General features: G+C 43.5%; 1 protein-coding gene across 1 annotated transcript; it reads left to right on the forward strand.

The window, feature by feature from the left end:
* Window positions 1–5,048: 5,048 nt before the first annotated feature.
* sparcl2 (SPARC-like 2) lies at window positions 5,049–11,957 on the forward strand. The gene is made up of 9 exons (XM_080482277.1): window positions 5,049–5,280; window positions 5,740–5,821; window positions 6,454–6,526; window positions 7,422–7,533; window positions 8,058–8,176; window positions 8,265–8,419; window positions 9,676–9,788; window positions 10,838–10,932; window positions 11,690–11,957. Exons 2-9 carry the CDS (start codon window positions 5,753–5,755, stop codon window positions 11,743–11,745), a joined length of 792 nt encoding a protein of 263 aa, XP_080338403.1. The 5' UTR covers window positions 5,049–5,280; window positions 5,740–5,752; the 3' UTR covers window positions 11,746–11,957.
* Window positions 11,958–19,626: the final 7,669 nt, after the last annotated feature.

Here is a 19,626-nt window from a genome sequence, read left to right on the forward strand (position 1 = left end):
AACTATAAAACTATTCCTACTCTCATTAATACTGATATAATTACAGATACCTTTTCATTCTTATTAGTGCAGGCTGATATTTTCTACATAGACAAGAAAGAAATTGTTTACCTTAACAGAAGACAATCCTTTACTCTGTTGAGCTTTGAGTACATGTGTAAAGAAACCAAAGACGAAACAACAAATGTGCGTTGGAACAACGCGGCGCCGATTTAATTTACGTCGAGTGGGTCCCACCCACGTCACTTCCGGCATCTGCGTGTCGTCTACGTAACTTCCTGCATGTTTGTTCCTTCACGTCACTTCCTGTGGGTCGGCTTTCGTGTACGTAACCCGCAGCCCGCTCAGTATTGGGTCCCGCTACCCGCTCAGTACTGGGTCCCGCAGCCCACTCAGTATTGGGTCTTGCAGCCTGCTCTGTACTGGGTGCCGCAGCCTACTCAGTACTGGGTCCCACAGGCACCACAGTCCACTAATGTCCCACAGGGACCACAGTCCACCAATGTTCCACAGGCACCACAGTCCACCAATGTCCCACAGGTAAGTACCGAGTCAATCCTCCATCCTCTACCTGTTTTCTCATATCTTATCCTCTATTGTTGTTCGCTCTATTCACACCAGCGTCAGGATTCCCTACGGCTTTGTGAGACCGAACTACATGAGAAGGCCGAATTGCTTCAAGAGGCCCAACAGCTTCAAGAGGCCCAACGGCTTCAAGAGACCCAACAGCTTAAGGAGGCCCAGCGGCTTCAAGAGGGCCAACAGCTTCAAGAGGCCCAACAGCTTCAGGAGGCCCAACAGCTTCAAGAGGCTCAACAGCTTCAAGAGGCCCAACAGCTTTAAGTGGCTGAACTGCTTCGGGAGGCCAAACCATTTCACGATGCCCAACGGCTTAAGAAGACCCAAAGGCTTCAAGAGGCCCAACGGCTTCAGGAGGCCCAGCGGCTTCAAGAGGCCCAACGGCTTCAAGAGGCCCAACAGCTTCAAGAGGCCCAACAGCTTCACGAGGCCCAACAGCTTCAAGAGGCTCAACAGCTTCAAGAGGCCCAACAGCTTCAAGAGGCCCAACAGCTTGAAGTGGCTGAACTGCTTCGGGAGGCCAAACCATTTTGCGATGCCCAACGGCTTAAGAAGACCCAAAGGCTTCAGGAGGCCCAACGGCTTCAAGAGGCTCAACGGCTTCAAGAGGCCCAACTGCTTCAAGAGGCCGAACAGCTTCAAGTGGCTGAACTGCTTCGGGAGGCCAAACCATTTCGCGATGCCCAACGGCTTAAGAAGACCCAAAGGCTTCAAGAGGCCCAACAGCTTCAAGAGGCCCAACAGCTTCAAGAGGCCTAACAGCTTCAGGAGGCCCAACAGCTTCAAGAGGCTCAACAGCTTCAAGAGGCCCAACAGCTTCAGGAGGCCGAACAGCTTGAAGTGGCTGAACGGCTTTGGGAGGCCAAACCATTTCGCGATGCCCAACGGCTAAAAGCCAAAAAGCATCGGAAGGCTGAGCAGCGTCAACGCGCCAACCAGTTTCAGGACACCGAGGGGCGTCGGGAGTTCTCAAAAATTCCTTTTATTTGACTAATAAAGGCTGAAGGACAAAAAATAAATTAATAAGGTTAGGCAGTTTTTCTTGATTGCAAGAGCAGCAGAGCATGGAAAAAAATAGAAAAAGAAATTTTGAAAACCACTAGCCATCAGAGTTGTGAAGGCAAAAAACCTGTCAGGAGTATTGTAGTCATGTCATACAACAGGAAGATTTTCTCACACCCCCATCAACCATCCAACCAACCATGACGAGTAGGAGAACACTAACCCTGTGGCAATTTAAAATAAAAATAAAACATAAACCTTAAAAACAAAAACACATAAGACAGACAAAAATAAGGACATACTACCAAAATGCATAAACCTTCTTCAGCTGCATCATTGTCACGCCAAACAGTTCTATGAAAAATGTCCATGATTAAAATGATCTAAGTTGATTGATTTCTAACTGGCAAAATATAAATGTATACTCATGAACTAAAGTTATTAAAGTTCTAAGCATAACCAATTATCATATGCTAATCAGGAGACATTTTCTAGAACCTTGTCTGTGGCATTTCTAGTGATGCCTCACATCAATCTCTTTCGAGAACCCACGTTCTGTCCGGGCAGAACCGGTCGCTCCTTCATTTTCCTCCGAAAGGACACACACACACATACACACACACACACACACACACACACACACACACACACACACACACACACACACACACACACACACACACACACACACACACACACACACACACACACACACACAACACACACAAATGGAAAATGACTTTTTGTTGGTGAGCGTGTTGCAGGTATTTTCCACTGCAACAGGTCCAGGGCTCGATGGCCCGATTGAAAGCGCCGTGACCCACTTAGAAAATAACTGATGGCAAACTGTTTCCAAGTCACTGCCGTCCCCAACTCCTTGCCTACTATTCACTATCCACACTGTGGCTGCAAATTCTTCGGATGCCCATAATTATTTTGGCATGCATGGCCCTCCTGCTAGTGCATGTGCAATGCAGCCACAGTCTTGCAGAAGACCACCTGCTTCTGCTTAAACTTGTCATTACTTGCCATGTTTGTTTACAAGTGGATGAGCAGAAGGAAGGGGATGGAGGCGGAGAGAGGTGCATGCGCAGTAACAGGCTCTGTAGCCTCCGGCAGTCTCTGCAAGAGTGAATAGCGACCGTGAAAGAATCTTTCCACCTTTGGAGCTGTATAAAAACTTTGCGGATACAGTGTGCCGGTACCGTGTGAACGGACTCCCCAAAAGTGAAGAAAGTTTTAAGGATACACTCGTGTTTATTGTCGTGTAAACGGGGCCGTAGAAGGAAAATCTCTGTATCTACACTCTGGATTATTTGATATCATTGGTCAGAGAGGATAACAATACTCATCCAGACAATAACCATCACAGCTATGCCTCTACTCTACTAGAGAAATCAATGTGATATGTTACACAATACACCGTGCTGAATTTGGACTGTTGGTTTTTTTTCTTTTAGCTTGTCAAGTGGTTTAAAATAAGAAATGTGTTTGAGTGACAGATAAATTGGTCACCAGGGGCATTCATATTGCTACTGTCTTTGACATACAACTGGAAAATATAGCACAGAGCATTTACATTTTATAGTGTGTGAGTTTCTATATAAAACGGGTAAATTAATATCATATGTGGTATGCTAGGCTCAGTGCCATTTTCTCGTTTGGAACTAGATGAAAATAACTACAGTCTAAAAAAAATCATTGAACATGATTGTCATTGTTGATATTAGCTTCAGAAATGTATTTCTAAGCATCACATAGAAGTAAATTGGAATATATATTTTCCATTTGTAATAAATGTATGATATGCAGCATCATCAGTCGTCTTGTCTCCAGGTCTGAATCTGTTCCTGCGACCACTCTTTGATAAGTGTGCAGTTATCAGATCTTTTCATCAAAACTTTTGACAAGAAATTGCATAAGTCTATATCCTAAAATGCTAAGCTATTGTTTTGATCTGCCAGCATTCAGTCGAGACAATAATAGAGTTCCTGGAGTAGAGTTATCTAACAGTTTAAAAGAGTTACAGAAGCATTTAGTCTGATTGTAATTGTAGTACTAATTTGTCGCAGGGTCCACCCAACAACCTTCCCAAACTGGGAAAAAAGGATGGCGTAGTCGTCAGCTGTGTTGTTGTTTTTCTAATTTATTTTTCAGGCCTCTCCAAACAGTGAATCATACTATTTACTAGGAATGTCCCGATCACACATTTTGGCCCCCGATACCGATCCGGTTTTTCAGAATTGAGTATCGGCCGATACCGATACTTTCCCGATCCTATACTTACATTGCTATTGCAAAGATACTCAATAGTCTATTTTTTGAGCAACTAAGATTTCTGAAGCTAAAAGCACTATTGGCAGAAGCTTCGTTTAGCTAGGAATTATTGTAAAACTCACTTATTGAATCAAAATACTTCTCAGAATGACTTAAGAACTTATTTAAACTTTATTCAGTCATATCAACAAAAACCCAATTCCACTCTGCAGTCTTGTTTCTCTTATTTATGTTAACCTAAACAACTTCACCTGGATTTTGTGGCAAATAAAAAAAAATTCAAAATGAAACCCAGTGAATCATTTTGACTAACATATAAACTATAAAAAACTACAACATAAACAGTATTCAGTAAAACCAATCAGAAAAACCCAATTCCACTTCAAAGTGTCTTTGGCTGGTTGGGCTGAAAATAAGTCCTTAAAAAAGTGCAAATACAATAATAAAAAGAAATAAATAAATCTTAAACATAAATGCTCTTAGGCTCTAATGTAACTTCTTTGTGTATTAAATTTCAGTTTAACTTAAAGCAGAATGAGAGGTTTTCCCCAATGGCATCTCTTGGAGCCACGGGGTTGACAGATGTAAACAAACCCCGGAGGAGTGGATTCATTCAACTGTTAGAAGTCACTGGGCTTTTTTTTTCATAAGCTATGATTTATTTATAATATCATCAAACGGTGTATATATATGGATTCGTTTGTGTGTCTATATACGGACTGCATGGACATTGGCTTAAGTATGTGATTATACACATGTGACGTATCATATGCCTGAAATGAATTAATAGAAAATAAAAACATAAAAAATAAAAATTTTGTTCTGATTGATAACTTGTCTATTGTGTTGTATCTTGTATATAGGTTTAGAATGTGTTCATTGAATTTTTAAACTTATTAAAATAGCTGTGCACTGCACCATCTGCTTCTGCGTCTCCATCATAGTGTGTGTGTGTGTGTGTGTGTGTGTGTGTGTGTGTGTGTGTGTGTGTGTGTGTGTGTGTGTGTGTGTGTGTGTGTGTGTGTGTGTGTGTGCGTGAGTGCGTGCGTGCGTGCGTGCGTGCGTGCGTGCGTGCGTGTGTGTGTGTGTGTGTGTGACCATATGTTCTCTCTGTCTTGTAAATCTTTCTGTGGACTACGTCCAGCCTCAGTGAAAAACCTACTCCACCCACTAAAAAGCACATCATATCCCTCTTCACCTCTGCCAGATCTTCTGTACAACACTGAACTGCACCTTGTCTTCATCTGACTTCTGGTGCCAAACAAGCAAGAAGAAGGCTACATTTAAGGGAACTACATTGATGGATCTAATAAATAGAGAAAGTCAAGACTCCTTAAGCCCGACCTGAAAAATACACACTCTGGAAGATAAAGAAGGCGAACACCAACAAGTGGTAAAGGAAAGACAGTGGCACAATCCCAGGTAAGATTATTTTTTCTTTTCATGCTGTAAGAGGAGTATAGTAGAATCATTGTAAGATTGTATTGACTTCCTTAACAGAGAGCTGGATTTTTTTCTCAGTGTAATTTAACCCTCTGTTTCCTCTCTGTTGGAAATGTATTTTATCTGAGCTTTTTCATCTTAATGAGCTGCTTTGTTTCCTGCTACATTAATGGAAGTGCGGGAAATTGAATAATAGTAATAGTCTGTAAATTACACCACAGCGGTGAGAATGACGAGGAAAACTGAATCCATTTGGCCATTTATTACTGGAGCTGGGTGGAATTAGAATTTTCGGCACTTTTGTTTTTATTCTCAATTGATTTTCACTTAAGTGTGATTGAAATAAAAAACATAGAAGGCTGATTCATCTTTCTCAGATGTCCTTCCGGAGCAACTCAGAATCGATTGATCTTACAGTTTGTCAATGTCTTCTTAAAGTTCTGTGGATGTCATGGACATGAACCAGATCTTGACGGTCGCCTTGTTCCTCCTCTCGAGTCTTCAAATTCATACAGCTACGGTAAGTTTGACCTTCCCAGATGGTTTTATCTTTCAATGTGAGGCAATGATTTTGAATATGCATTAGAAATTAAATATCATTCTAGTCTGTGCTTATTTTAAGCTGCGGGAAGTTACAATGTGCGCATGTCAAATCTCACCTGTTTGCTGGTCACACGTTTGGCTCGCGGTGTTAATAAAGCGGCTCTTTGCTTTTACACATGTGGCTCCACTATTTGGGGGTCACCTGTTTCACATTTGATCTGGGAAGACTTTTAGGGGCAGATGCGGATTTGGCAGGGACTACAAAGTGTCTCGGACATTTAAGATTGGATTTGAGGCAATGAGGGGAGATAAATGTGAAGCAGAATGCATAGAATTTTCATTTCTGTTTCAGATGATGTTTTTCATTATAAACAGTTCTTTCACTTCACGAAGCTGGGATCTTCTTTTTTTTTTTTTTTTTTCTTTGATGAGTTAGATAAGAGGTTCATATAAGAGCCAGTAGGTTTAGAATGAAGGAGGGGTTTATCATTACGTGAGTTCTGTGCATGCCTCAGATGCCGCTGGAATGACATAAAAACATGTGATTCTTTCATCTCCTGTCAAAGCACAACAGTAAAGTCAAAAAACGGGCCTGTGTGTTTGGTTCAGGGAGGCAGAGCCCAGCGCAGACAGCGGAAAGCAGAGGAGAGCCTGAGACCATACATTGGCAGAGTGGAGCCAGGCAAGTCTTTCCAGGATGGAGATACTACTTTCAACTGCATGCAAGTTAGATAGATTGTTAATGCAATCACACAAAAGACCAAAAAAAAAGTATTTATATCATCAGCCAGGACCTACAAGAGCAACTTCAGATAATAAATAAAGCATATAGTAAAACACAATAGCTTTTCCTACATTATTATGTTGAGTACAGCAGGATGTTTTAATGCAGTATTTTGTAACTAGACAAAACAAAATGAACTCTTTGACAGTTATCCATGTTGGATAGTAAGCAACAATTCTACCATAAGGGTTGACCCTTCTCGGGAGATTGACAGGATCCAGTTTGATTGCGGTGAGTACCTGGCGGTCATTCCTTACTGTTGTTTGTGTCTGACGCTACTGAGAAGCAAACGTCAGTTTGTGAATCGACAGTCGTTAAAGTGGGAATATGGGACATGTTACGATGATATAAGGGTGCAAAGCTCTATTTATCTGCTTTCTGGTGTTTTTTTTGTTTTTGCATTTTCTGTTTCTCACAACTATGTTAAATAATGTTAGATTGTGTCAGGATGGGAGTAAAAGGGTTCAATTGCAACATTGTTTGCGCTAAAAATATGATTCATACGTTCATCTGCACATCCCACTTTGAAGCACATGCACATCAAGACAATTTGGTGCATGATTATATAACACTTTACACTCACTCATTGACTCTTTGTCCTGGCCCATCATTTGCTTTACGTGCCTGTCAACGTCTCTGTGATAGTTCATCATCTTAAATAAAGCCTTGTCACATTGAAAACACCTTTGATTTGACTGAAGGCTCAAAAGCGCCTGTAATCACAGAAAGAAAACACAGATGTTAATCTGGAAGATAAAAAGGAAGGGGATTGTTTTTCTTCTTCTTGTTTTAGGAAAACTTTGTGAGCTGCTGAAATGCCGTAGTCCAAAAGGGTCTTGGTGCCAGGTGGTTCAAGAAAGTGGAGTCTTCATCCCCAAGTGTGTCTGTCCTCAGTCCTGTCCTCGGTAAAAAAACAAACAAAAAAAAAAACATCTGTAAATCTGCTCAAATCTGCCAGTCGATACAGCAATTATAACTGATTCATCCAAGTTTGGGTTGTGAGAAGCTGAGCTGACAAAGGATGAAGTTTCATCCTGGACATGTAGCCAGTCCATCACAGTACTAAAACACAGAGAAACACATAAACTACTTTCAAACATTTACAGATAAAGATCATTTAATGTCACAATTCAACCTCACAACAGGTCTTTGGATTGTGTAAGTAGGCAGGATTACCTGGGCAAACTTCAGCCAGGTACAGGCAGTACTGAACTACCGGGGCGTTTACTCCTGCACATCCATCCTGTCCGCAGCTCAAAGCATTCATCATTGTTAAAGGTTGATTTTATGTTGGCATTAAATTTGGAAATCAGCTTTCATTTGAAAATGAAATGAGGCTTTTTAATGAAACCATAAGGCGGAGCAGTTTGTTTGCATGTTGGGATCCAACCTCACGGTTTTGTGTTTGGGCACTGGCTTGTGCAATCAGGCAGATGGCACCAGTGTGCAGCGTTGTGGGGAAGACCTATGGGAACGAGTGTTTGCTTCATAAAGAGGCCTGCAGAAAGAGACGCTGCACTGGAGTGGCTCACACAGGACCCTGTCAGGGTAAATACAAACAGCATTTCAAAACAGACACCGTCTCTTGCTTGCACCGTTGCCGTCCAAACCTGCTTTGTTGTTCCCTCTCGATCAGTCCCCAAGGCTCAATGCACTGAGGAGGAATTAGGCCAGTTTCCGTATCGTCTCCTGGACTGGTTTCTGCTCCTGAGTCGCATGGGGAGGTCATACACACCTGCTGCTCCGACCCAGAGCTGCCTCAGTCATGCCCAGAGGACACAGCTGGCACAGGTAGCTCACACTTCACTACCAAGACAGGCTGAGGAGATAATTCAACACAATTTATGATCTACCATGACCTCACCTAACTGAGGATGCAGATAAGATCAATATCCACAACAGAATGCAACACTAATGAAACCATATCCGGAGGAAGGCTATACCAGGGGATCACTTTCACTCCCTGCGTAATCTAACACCCAGCATAAAGTTGTTTTTCACACCGGACTCCATCTACCATGCCAGTGTACAAACTGGCCCGTCTAGTGACTGATCGATGTTAACAACCTACTGTAAGTGGCAAGTTCTCATGTTGCCTGTGGTGTGGCTGTCCACAGGCTGAGGCTGAGACAGGGCCTCTCAAGAACACCGTGTATAAATAGGATTTGGTCAATAATCACTAAATTATTCAATAAGATGGTGAATGGAAGGATAACTTAATATCACATACACTGATCTCCAATCCTCAAAGGAATTAAATGAAGCCATATTCACCTTTTTCGTGCTATGCACTTTTTTTTTTATTATGTGTTGTTGTTTGTCCATTATCAGCATTAAACTGTTGATATTACACAGTGACTACTTTTACGCTGTTTAAGCCAAAATTCTGACTTTGCCATTAAAATGTTCAAGAAGAAAACATGACTCATCAAATTAGACAACATCTAACATCCTGTTTTCCTTTGATTAAAGTCAATTAAACATTTTTTATTCTTTATCTGATCCTCGATTTTCAGTGAGTCACCTTTGATCTACAGTTCTCTGAGGTGAAATCCTGATTATATATAACAGCCAACCATAACCATTGATTTAACGGGTATAGCTCAGGTGTCTGTTTGATCATTTTACCATGATATTACTTCAGCTAAGTCTGGTTATGTTCCTGAATTGTACTCACAATATTAAATAAAAAAAAATTGTTTTTTGAACTACGTTCCTACTGGCTGTTTCCATTCTTAAAGCAGGCAAGTTTGGTCGTTTTTCTTAAAAAAGACCATAAAAGAAGTCCTTCTAACCTCATTGATAGATGGTTAAGTCTGGTCTTTCTTCCACATTTTATAGGAACCCTACACAGGTGAAACTATCCTTCATGTCTGTTCCTGTCCTCTATAACCAAAGATGATTTACATATATGACAATTCTGTCAGTTTTCCAGGTGTATAAACAAAATCCAGTGGGATTACAGGGGGTCAACAGATGTTTCAGAGCTTAAATGGAATAATCAGTCTGTTTGTGCTTACTAATCTTTGCTGCTTTCATTTTCTCAGGAAAGATTCACCTTACTGGATAAGAACAACGACGGCAAGTTGAGCCGTCGGGACCTGAGGAAGCTCCGTTATAAGAGGATGCCTCTGGAGCACTGCGCGACGCCATTCTTTCAGTCAGTCCCACCTCCACAAGTTAATGCTACAAGCCCGCCAACTGATGTGACGATGAACTAACTTGACTCATATTTGAATAGTTTCAGCCTTGGCCTGTTCCTTACCTGCACGTTGATCCTATAAACTAACTGGCCTTTTTAAATCATTCTCTGAATACAGGGCTAGCTTGATCCGTCTCCAGGTGATTGAGCGGCCATCGTCCGGCATTGGCTCACTCACGTTCACGTTACCATCACCTCATGTCAAACAGTGGTCGGCGATCGAAACCTTCTGTCTCCTGCAATATGTTTGGTTTCTGTTAATTACTGAAACAACAAGGGTTAAAAATGTCGCACTGTGATGAAATTCGCCCCCGCTCGAACCGAACTGCACCTCCCACCATGCTGTTCTCTCTGCACGCCATCAATCCATTCATCCTCCATGCCAATCTGCGCTTCCTGCGCTGTGCACTCCTCCCCACTGATCTCATGACCACACCATCTCTACATTATCTCACACCTCCGCCATGTTCTGTCCCTCTTCAGCGCTCCTCAGTTCCCAGTCAGTGTTCCTACAAATGGACTCATCTTCTAACTTTCTGTATTTTCACTCATGTGTCATTCTTTTATCCTTCCATCAACCCTTTATTTCCCTCCACCGTTCATGCATCAACCCAACCCTCCCCCCCCCCCCCCCCCTTTTTTCCCTGCCATGTCTGCAATGACAGGTTTTGTGGAAGAAGGACTGTCTGTGTCAATGTCAAGCCATTCCCAGCAATGATAATGTTTATTACCCACTGTGTCTCCCGCTGCCCATGGATTAACACAAATTGAGGGAGTACCCTTCAGAGAACTGAAAGGCAACTGAAGCTCATGAGCCCGCAGCAGCTCTTTTAATACATGACCTTATCTGTGCATCACCATAGAAATATGTACATATAAATGTTTTTAGTGGTTTAAAGCTCGCATGTAACAGGTGCATGCATTTGTGTGAGTGATGGAATACACGTGTTTTAACAAAGTGTCCACAGTCTGCGGGGGCCGTCTGTCATGCTGTGATGTGTTTGCAGGTCATGTGATCGTGACAGTAACAGGAAGGTGACCCTGCGTGAGTGGAAAAGCTGTCTGGTGGATCGCACAGAGGCCTGGTTTCACCATTTCATGTGTTAGTTACAACTAATTCCCCTTCTGTGTTGTGATTTCTCATAGTGACAGAGGGTTGATTAAGGCAACAGATTACAGTTTTGCTGTGTATTACTGTTAAAATATGACCCCCTCCTCTAAATAAAATAATAATTTCCTAGATGATGCACACTCATCCATTAAAAGGAGCATTTTAATTTGGCACTTTCATAAAGTTAATGGACTGCCTCGCATTTTAAAGTGATCAGATATCTTCACTTTTATCCACTTCAGGGAAATTTGCCCCTGCGATGAGAGAGAGAGGTCATTCTCACCAACTGAACTCCCCCTGGAGGTCACTCACTTTGATTTCACAGGTTTTGTAATATTTGTAGTGATGTAGTGTGGTTTGTTGGATAAATTCTTGGTGTGAGAAACAAACCACATATGAAGTTATTTGAGAGTCTGAATTCGAACGATTTGGATTTAAACTGGTTTGCTCTGATTTGTGAATACTGTACGTTCAATGCAAACCCAATGGCCTATTGTCACAACTTGATATTCCTTTTTTCCCTTGAAAATCTTTATAACCAACATTTATGTCCTCCTCCAATATTGTCAGTCTCGCAGGAGATCATTTCAAACCCATAGTTCATAAGTATTGAAAATAAAAAAACTTATTTTCCCAACTCAGTTAAGCTAATTTTCTACAGTTCTTATTTTCCAAGCTGTTCAAACTAAGATGATTTGCATTACTGAAAGATTTTTTTTCTTTTTTCTTTTGTCTGTCTCATCCACAGCTGTGAAAATGGGTTCCCGAAAGCTGTGTCCTTCAATCAGAGCAAACAACCTTTGACATAAAGGCCAAGCATGGAAGCTAATGAACTCGCAACATCACAGTTACCTGATTTTAAAGCTGATTTTTACTGGCTGACGTCTCCACACGCTGCTTGATTAGCACTTTTACTGGTTGTATTATAGAGATTTATGAGATCGGCAAAGTCTGCTGGTTGCCTGTGTATTTGCGCTCGGGAGGGGGGGGGGACAATTAAATGTCTGGACTCACTGACTGCCAATTACTTTTAAAGGTAATTACATTTGCTGACATTTGTACCACCGTGTTGTAAAAGTGCAGGGACAATGGCCAATATTGAAATCAAATGACCCTGGCATGCATTAAATCAGCAGTTAAAAATCTCTGTGGAGGGACAGCGGGATGCACAGAGAAAGACAAACTGGATGGGGAAACAAAGATGTGGGAGGGATATGGGGGGGCAGAAACGCATAGTGTGAGATGACGTGACCAGGGAAGAGACAAAGAGATAATAAAGGGGGGGCGAATGGGAGAAGTAACGCAAAGTGTCATAATGCGAGGGAAACAATCCGCAGGAGCGGCGAGGAAAGCGTCTGAAGGAAGGAGAGAGAAGTACAAAGTGTGTTTGTGAACGATGGAAGGAGGTAATGCACTGTAAATGGGAGTTGAGAGTAATGGAGTAATGCATAAAAAATGGATCAGAAATGAGGGAAAGACCGGGGAACGGCGAGTGAGGGGGGAAGGGATGGCTGGGAAAGCAAGGGGAACCGAGGAAAGGAAGGGAGGCGAGAAAAAAAAAAAAAAAAAAAAGGAGGGGGGGGGGGGGGGGGGGGGTTTGATGCTGCAAAGAGAAATATTTAAATAACATCATGGGAACACGACGCAGAATATTCGAAACACTTGACCTCTGTCAAGGTCAGAAAACTTCGATAATGCAAGCTTGCTGACTTGTTCTCAGCGTGCACCGCACATAATGCATGATGCTCCAAAAAAGTCATGTTGCCTCTTGTTTGTTTGTTTGCTGCCGGTCTGTGCGTGAATGTGTGTGTCTGTGTGTAGTGGTACTTGTGTTGTGCTACCACATCAATAGAGGGATGTGTGCGTGTGTGTGTGTGTGTGTGTGTGTGTGTGTGTGTGTGTGTGTGTGTGTGTGTGTGTGTGTGTGTGTGTGTGTGTGTGTGTGTGTGTGTGTGTGTGTGTGTGTGTGTGTGTGTGTGTGTGTGGCCCGGGGTGGACTCCTTGGTATGACTGGTTTCTCTGGACTAATTAGCCTTCACATTTACCATGCCTGGAGGATGAGGGGGAGAGGGAAAGACGTTGGGAAGGAGATAAAGAATGGTGGAAATATTTTCAGTGTCCGATACGAGATGCAGATTCCTGTGCGAACAACCCCGAGACGAAACAAGGGCCAAGAACCGCGCGCGCTATAGATGTCCCCACCCTCCCTTGAAATAAAAGTGCATCCTTGTGAAGATCAAAACAACATATTTTTCATTCCTTCAGATTTACACCCAAAACTTTTGATGTATTGGAGTAGACCAGTGGAGGAATGCAGAGAAAACAAGTCTGAGAGGCATGAAGAGATACTGAATAGCGATGAGACTGTATTTGCTAATGGTGAGTGACCTGCGGAACGGCGAGCCGCTAGTCTTGGTTGCCTGGTGGCCCACTATGTGAAGAAAGAGGAAGAAAAGAAAGAAAAAAAACATCAGGAATAAAGTCGCTCCCCCCCTCACTACTTCCGCTGGTAAACATCTCCCTTCAATCCCTCCCTTATTCCCCCCAGGGACTAGTCCCTTTATCCTGAAATAAATAAATAAAATGAGTTGTTGGGGCCACCCCTGGAGGTCCGGCGTATTCTACACACACACCCTCCTCCTCCGCCTTCTCCTCCTCATCACCACTGGTTCTTCCTTTGTGTGTCTTCATACCCCCTCCTTGTTCAGTGCTAATAGATTCTTTCTCATTACCTCTGGACCACCATCTCCAACTTCCTTCCATCCCCCCATTCCAAACACCGCGATTGACCCACCTAATCCTGCTTTACCTTCCTGTCACACACACACACGCACACACCGCTCACCTTTGTAGTCACCCCTCCTGTCACACCCCATTTGGATATTGGAGAAGGGAGATATCTATATGTCACCCACCTCTCTAACCTTGTCCTCTCTCCAACCCTCCTCCTCCTCCTCCTCCTCCTCCTCCTCCTCCTCCTCCTCCTCCTCCGGGTGCTGATCAGTGATCTGATCTGTGATGGCTTGCTTGCATCTTGCTCTTTCTCACACACCCATACACACATATACACTCCCGTGGGACTCTGACAGCACAGGAGCAGATGGGCGGCTGCTGATGACATGTTGTTAAAAATAAAGATTTCTGTTAACCCGTTGCCAGCTTGCACACCCTCCCTCTCGTCGTCGTGTCCCCACATTTCATCTCGTCTCTCTCTTGTCAATCTTTCCCCCATCATTCTTTTCTCTCTGTCAGTCCTGTATTCTTTTATCGCCTTTCGCCGACAACTCCGTCCACCTTGGCTGTTACTCAGTCGTCGCAAAACCAGCTAACTGTGGTGGTAAAAGCACACAGCCCGAGACCCCCGACCCTCTGAACATGATATTTAATACATGGCTGTCATAAAGACGGGCCCTCTGCATTATGCATGGCTTGTAAGCACACATCAATAATAGATGAAAAGGCCAGTTTTGCAGTTTCTTTTCATGCAATTAAGCCAAATGAAAATTTTACTCTCACTTTCTGTGGCTTTTCTTGCGAATGGAATTTGTCCTGTGACTGTATGTTAATAAATTATTAAAAGGCAACACAAGAGGGGGGCAGTTAGTGTGTGTGTGTGTGTGTGTGTGTGGGGGGGGGGGGGGGGGGGGGGGGGGGATCAAAAGAAATATTCAGGCCGGTCATGATGGTGGTGAAACACAAGAATATGTGTGAGAGCTTGTGCGTCACCAAAAACCCAGTCATCCATTCCAGGTCTGACAGATGTCCAACAGATGTCCGGAGTCTTAAGAATTTAAAAAAGCAAAAGGCTACAATGTGATCTCTAAATTAAATTATGCTCCTCTCTTTAACAAAAAAAAAAAAAACGGTATGAAAGTTGTTAGAACACAGCTCATGCATAAAGTTGTGTGTGCAGTAATCTCTTGAAGGTTAATCACAATCCAGTCTTTAAAAGCAGCCGCCATATCGTGCTCTGCCAGATTGCCGACTTTCAGAACTTCTTAGGGACTCTGCAATGTGGGGCAGCTAATGGAGAATGATATAAACTAAAGAGTGGTGGCTTTGAAAGAGAATCCAGTCACAGCAAAGGGTCTTCACCCCCCCCCCCCCCCCCCCCAAAAAAAAGACTAGTTGTGGACATTGAAGTGATACATTTATTAATAGCGCTCATGTGCCACATTTTTTTTTCTTTGAAGTGATGTTGCAGGCAGAAAGAGATGGAGCGGAAGGGAGAGAGAGTGGGGGTCTCTCAGATTCTAGCCTGCGGTCAGACAATATTCCCTCCGGGTGGAGTGGGTCCCATTCAGAGCGACCTCAATAGCCCTACACTGAAGTACCTTGTGAATGAGTGAGCAGAAGCCCCCCCCCCCATCACAAAATGGAAAAGGGGGACTTAACACAGCCCGTTCTATTTTCCTGATGATATTGATTAAAGAACTCAGGAGGGTACAACAGGCCCTCCATTGTGTGGAGATGAGAGGGCTGGGTGGGATTGAAGAGCCACTGATATGAATGCCTCCAGTCCCTCCAGATCCACACTTGACCCGTGGGTGGGGGACAAGAAGCCTTCAATATGGCTGTCCAGTACGAAAACTTTACATCCCTTTGTGTGGTGAAATTTTCACGTCTTTACATCGTGTCCACTGTGAATAGTGGGGGCCTACAGGTTTTTAAATCTCGCTCCATGAATAGCGGCGCTCACTAAAGCTGCAAACTGCCAAACATTGAGATCAAAAGTGAAACTAGTCCATTTTTTCGATGTCAAGAAGAGGCATTTCATTTAAAGGCCTTTTATAATGTGATATTTTCAGGTCTGTTCTTGCCAATATTTATACATGATGACTGATACCAGTCTTTTGTTTTTGTGGTAAATATGAAGCCACTACAAACAAATTGGCTCAATTAGCATTAAATGGGACACATATCAGCATATTGCCTTCTGCCAAGAAACTCTCTGGCACAAAACCCACATTAAACCACTACATTTTTCTCAAATAAAACTTTGCGAGGTTGGCATTTTTAGCTTTTGGAGAGAGCCAAGGGATCGTTTACCCACCTCCAGAGCAAGATGTTCAGCATCCAAATACTGAAATTTGTATCAAGCTCCTGTTATAAACATGGTGGATAAAAACCTGACCTAAAGTGGAGCTAGAGCAAATAAAAAAATTAAATAATCTTAGTATCATGCTGATGTTTCAGTGAAGCAGCCTGCTGCTGTTTGACATATTAATTCATCCTGTGCCTGCTTGTCACCAGCTCATCCTGTTTAACTGAGCTGTTGACTTTAGAGGAGGTGCAGGGGACGCAGAGCAAGATGTCAGTCTACGTCAGCCTCGGACTGATAATATAAAGATTTTCTTTCCCCCCTCACATTGTTTACTTGATTGCATGGCTGACAACAAAAAACATTCAAAAGCTGTAAAAAAAAAAAAACAATTCCTCTCATCGCCACAAAATTCAATGAAATATGTCTATTTGGGGTATGGAGTTGAACTGACCATATGGTTGAAAGCAGGGTTCACTCTGGGCAGGTTGCCAGTTGCATCACGAAGCAAACACAGAGAGATAAACAATCACACACACTCCTACAAGCACTGGACTTCACTTAAGTTGCACATTCTTTCAGTGCTTCAACAGGCTCAAAAGTCTTGCAAACATACTATGCATACTACATACTACATACTACATCTATTCCAACGGTGACCACTTCCATGCAAGATGTTAAAAATGCATAGGAAGCAATAGGGCTCTCTCTGCCCCTTTGTTAGGAATTAGTGTCTTTCTCAAGGACCGACGGAGAGCCATGGGAGATCAAACCCACAACCTTGGAACCTTGCTCAACCAGCTGACCAGCAGCCTCCATAAGGGAATTAAAAATAATGTTTAAATTGAGTTAGAATTTGCATAAAACTCTTGGGAAAAGACAAAGAATATTGTGCAGCTGCTTTAATTTCATATATATGATAAATATGATTGACAAACTTAATTTTAGAAAAAAGCACAACATTTGCACTTTTTTTTTGAACCATTAGATAAAAGAGCCTTCCCCCATCCCCGAATATTTGCATAAATCTATAAAGGATTTCTCTTTCCATTTAAACACATTCATTTAGAGCCAGACAAAGCAGCCGACTGAACGAGCGATAAGGACGCAAAGACAAAGTAACCTCTAACATGTCGTCTGAAATCGTCTCCCAATACAGATGTTATCAGAGCACCCGGGGACCGGTGTGTTGTGAATGCATTTAACTTTTACAACACCTCCCCTTTTCCCTAATGATGCACTTCACAACAGACTCTCTCTCTCTCTCTCTCTCTCTCTCTCTCTCTCTCTCTCTCTCTCTCTCTCTCTCTCTCTCTCTCTCTCTCTCTCTCTCTCTCTCTCTCTCTCTCTGTCTCTACTCTCACCACCACCCCCATTCAACGACCTCACCGTCAGCCCCCTCACACTCACCCACTCGCTCCCTCACTCTCAGATTGCACGTACAGATACACAAACACACAGAGTCACACATGAGCCCATTTGAATTGCAAGTGAGCTCTGTGGACACAGGCTTTGCTGACCGGATGACATTCACACAGTGTTAAGCAAGGATGAGCCTCCACATGTGAAGGGCTGAGGCAGAAAGGGGAATAGTGAGGAGAGCGTGCCTTTGGAGCTTTGCACCACAGCTGGACACACACAGGAGCCTGGGACTGCCCTGGAGGGACACCTGAGTCCTGAAGAAACACCTCCTGGAGTCAAGAGTGAGCAGCACCTCGTGGGAGACGGAGTCAGTGGAACACCAGACAGCAACCTGCTGTCGCTCCTCCTCTCCTCGCAACCATCTCTCACTCCCCCTCTCCTCCTCCTCCTCCTCCTCCTCCTCCCCCTCCTTCTCCACCTCCTCCTCCTCTTCTTCCATCCTCTCTCCCTCTCCCATTTGATCCCATCCCTCACTCCCTGCACCAGTGAGGGGAGAGCAGAAAGAAGGTAAGAGGGGATGCATGCGTGTTGTCCTTGCAGACCGTGTGTGTGTGTGTGTGTGTGTGTGTGTGTGTGTGTGTGTGTGTGTGTGTGTGTGTGTGTGTGTGTGTGCAAGTGCATGACTGTGTGAGTGCATCAGCGTGTCAAATTTCAACTGGTTGTGTAAGTCAGCAACTTGTTTCTTTGAATCAGTTGTTTTTGAGCGAGAGTGTGTGTGTACATGTGTGTGTACGTGTGTGTGTGTGTGTGTGTGTGTGTGTGTGTGTGTGTGTGTGTGTGTGTGTGTGTGTGTGTGTGTGTGTGGGTGTGTGTGTGTGTGGGTGTGTGTGTGTGCGCACGCGTGAACAGTCTCTGGAGGCTCTTTAGCAAAGCTGAGACAGATGCCGGGCACTTTAAATGTGTCACAGGAGTGTCTTTATCTCCATGTCCACACATTTTTTTGCATGTTTGAAGGTAGTGATTTATTTTTGTCTTTCAAATGTTGTGATTAGAAAAGTGAGACGGGCGAGGTGAGGCAGTGATCACACAGAACGATCCCGTCTAAAGTATTGACTTAGAGATTTCCAAATATTTCATGGAAATCTGTGGGGAGGGGGGGAAAAAAAGGAAAAAAAGAAAAAAAAAGAAATGCACTTGAGAATGAGAAGGATGAAAAGTCCGGTCAGAAATAGACAGTGAGGGAAACAGTAGACGGGTTAATGCGTTCAAACGTGCACGCACCGAGGTAGAAAATCAGCCGTAAAATCCTATCAAGTTCCATGGTCACTGCATGTTGCCCTGCCGTCATCTTGTCAGCCCCCACCATGAATCACAGGCCAGTTCTGTGCCCGTAGTAGTTTGGTGGGATGGGGGACAATGGATCCTGCAGGGACCACCCCATGCCATTTAATCTGTCCCTGCCCACAGATAACAGAAGGCAGATGGTCCTGCCAGAGCCCAGGGAGATAGAAGATAGCTAATACAATGTGGAGACAGATAGTGCACAGCACTCAACCTGTCCTTCTGAAACTGAGCCTGCTTCAACTTCTAAATAAGGGGGCCAAATGGAGTGAAAAGAAGGCAGGGGGGAAAAAAAGAAAGGGGCGGGGGGGGGGGGGGGGGGGGGCAGAGAGAGAAAGAAAAAAGACAAACAGAGCAGAGCTCAAGTATCTTTAATTAAAACCCAAACAGTGGCCAGAATAAATACAGTCAGTTGACAGTCTGGTAGAAAGATAATGTGAAAGGGAAACTTGCAGAAAAAGCCTCCAAAAAAAGCTGATCTGAAAGTGAGCAGGACCATCAAAGTCATGAGCTCCTGTGTTTAAAGGGGAGTGTGTATTTATTTATAGAGGGCGGTAGTTAAGTTCACTAAGCTCCCTCGCTCTGCAAGTCCCAGCCTTTCCGCCTTATGAAAATTCAATTGCCATAATTTGCTGAGGAACCGTATGCATATTTTATCATCGGGTACGTTTTGAAGGAAGGATCCCGCCAAGCGTTTCTTTTTTTGTGTGTCTTCGTCTTTATCAAGATTGAATGAGGGGGTGTGTTAGGAGAGCCGTGAAGGCTGTGCAGCCGTCTGGTAACGTGTGACACTCTGGACATTTGACATGGGAGCTGAGATAAACACCAATCGGTTGCACATGTCTGGTTCAAGCACGGAGACAAATTTGGTTGCAACCTTGTTGCATGACAGTTGTTTTTTTTATTTTCCCTTCTCTATTCCAAGCATGTTTTTTTTTTCC

The sequence above is a fragment of the Lipophrys pholis genome, assembly GCF_963383615.2.
Source record: "Lipophrys pholis genome assembly, chromosome: 15".
NCBI classification, from domain to species: domain Eukaryota; kingdom Metazoa; phylum Chordata; class Actinopteri; order Blenniiformes; family Blenniidae; genus Lipophrys; species Lipophrys pholis.

What these genes read in the sequence shown, in the direction of transcription:
- sparcl2 (XM_080482277.1), top strand. Translation starts at nt 5,753, where the DNA reads ATGGACATGAACCAGATCTTGACGGTCGCCTTGTTCCTCCTCTCGAGT. An exon ending in TGTCCTCAGTCCTGTCCTCG is followed by an intron (nt 7,534 to 8,057) that starts GTAAAAAAACAA and finishes TTGTGCAATCAG; the next exon opens with GCAGATGGCACCAGTGTGCA. An exon ending in TGCGCGACGCCATTCTTTCA is followed by an intron (nt 9,789 to 10,837) that starts GTCAGTCCCACC and finishes ATGTGTTTGCAG; the next exon opens with GTCATGTGATCGTGACAGTA.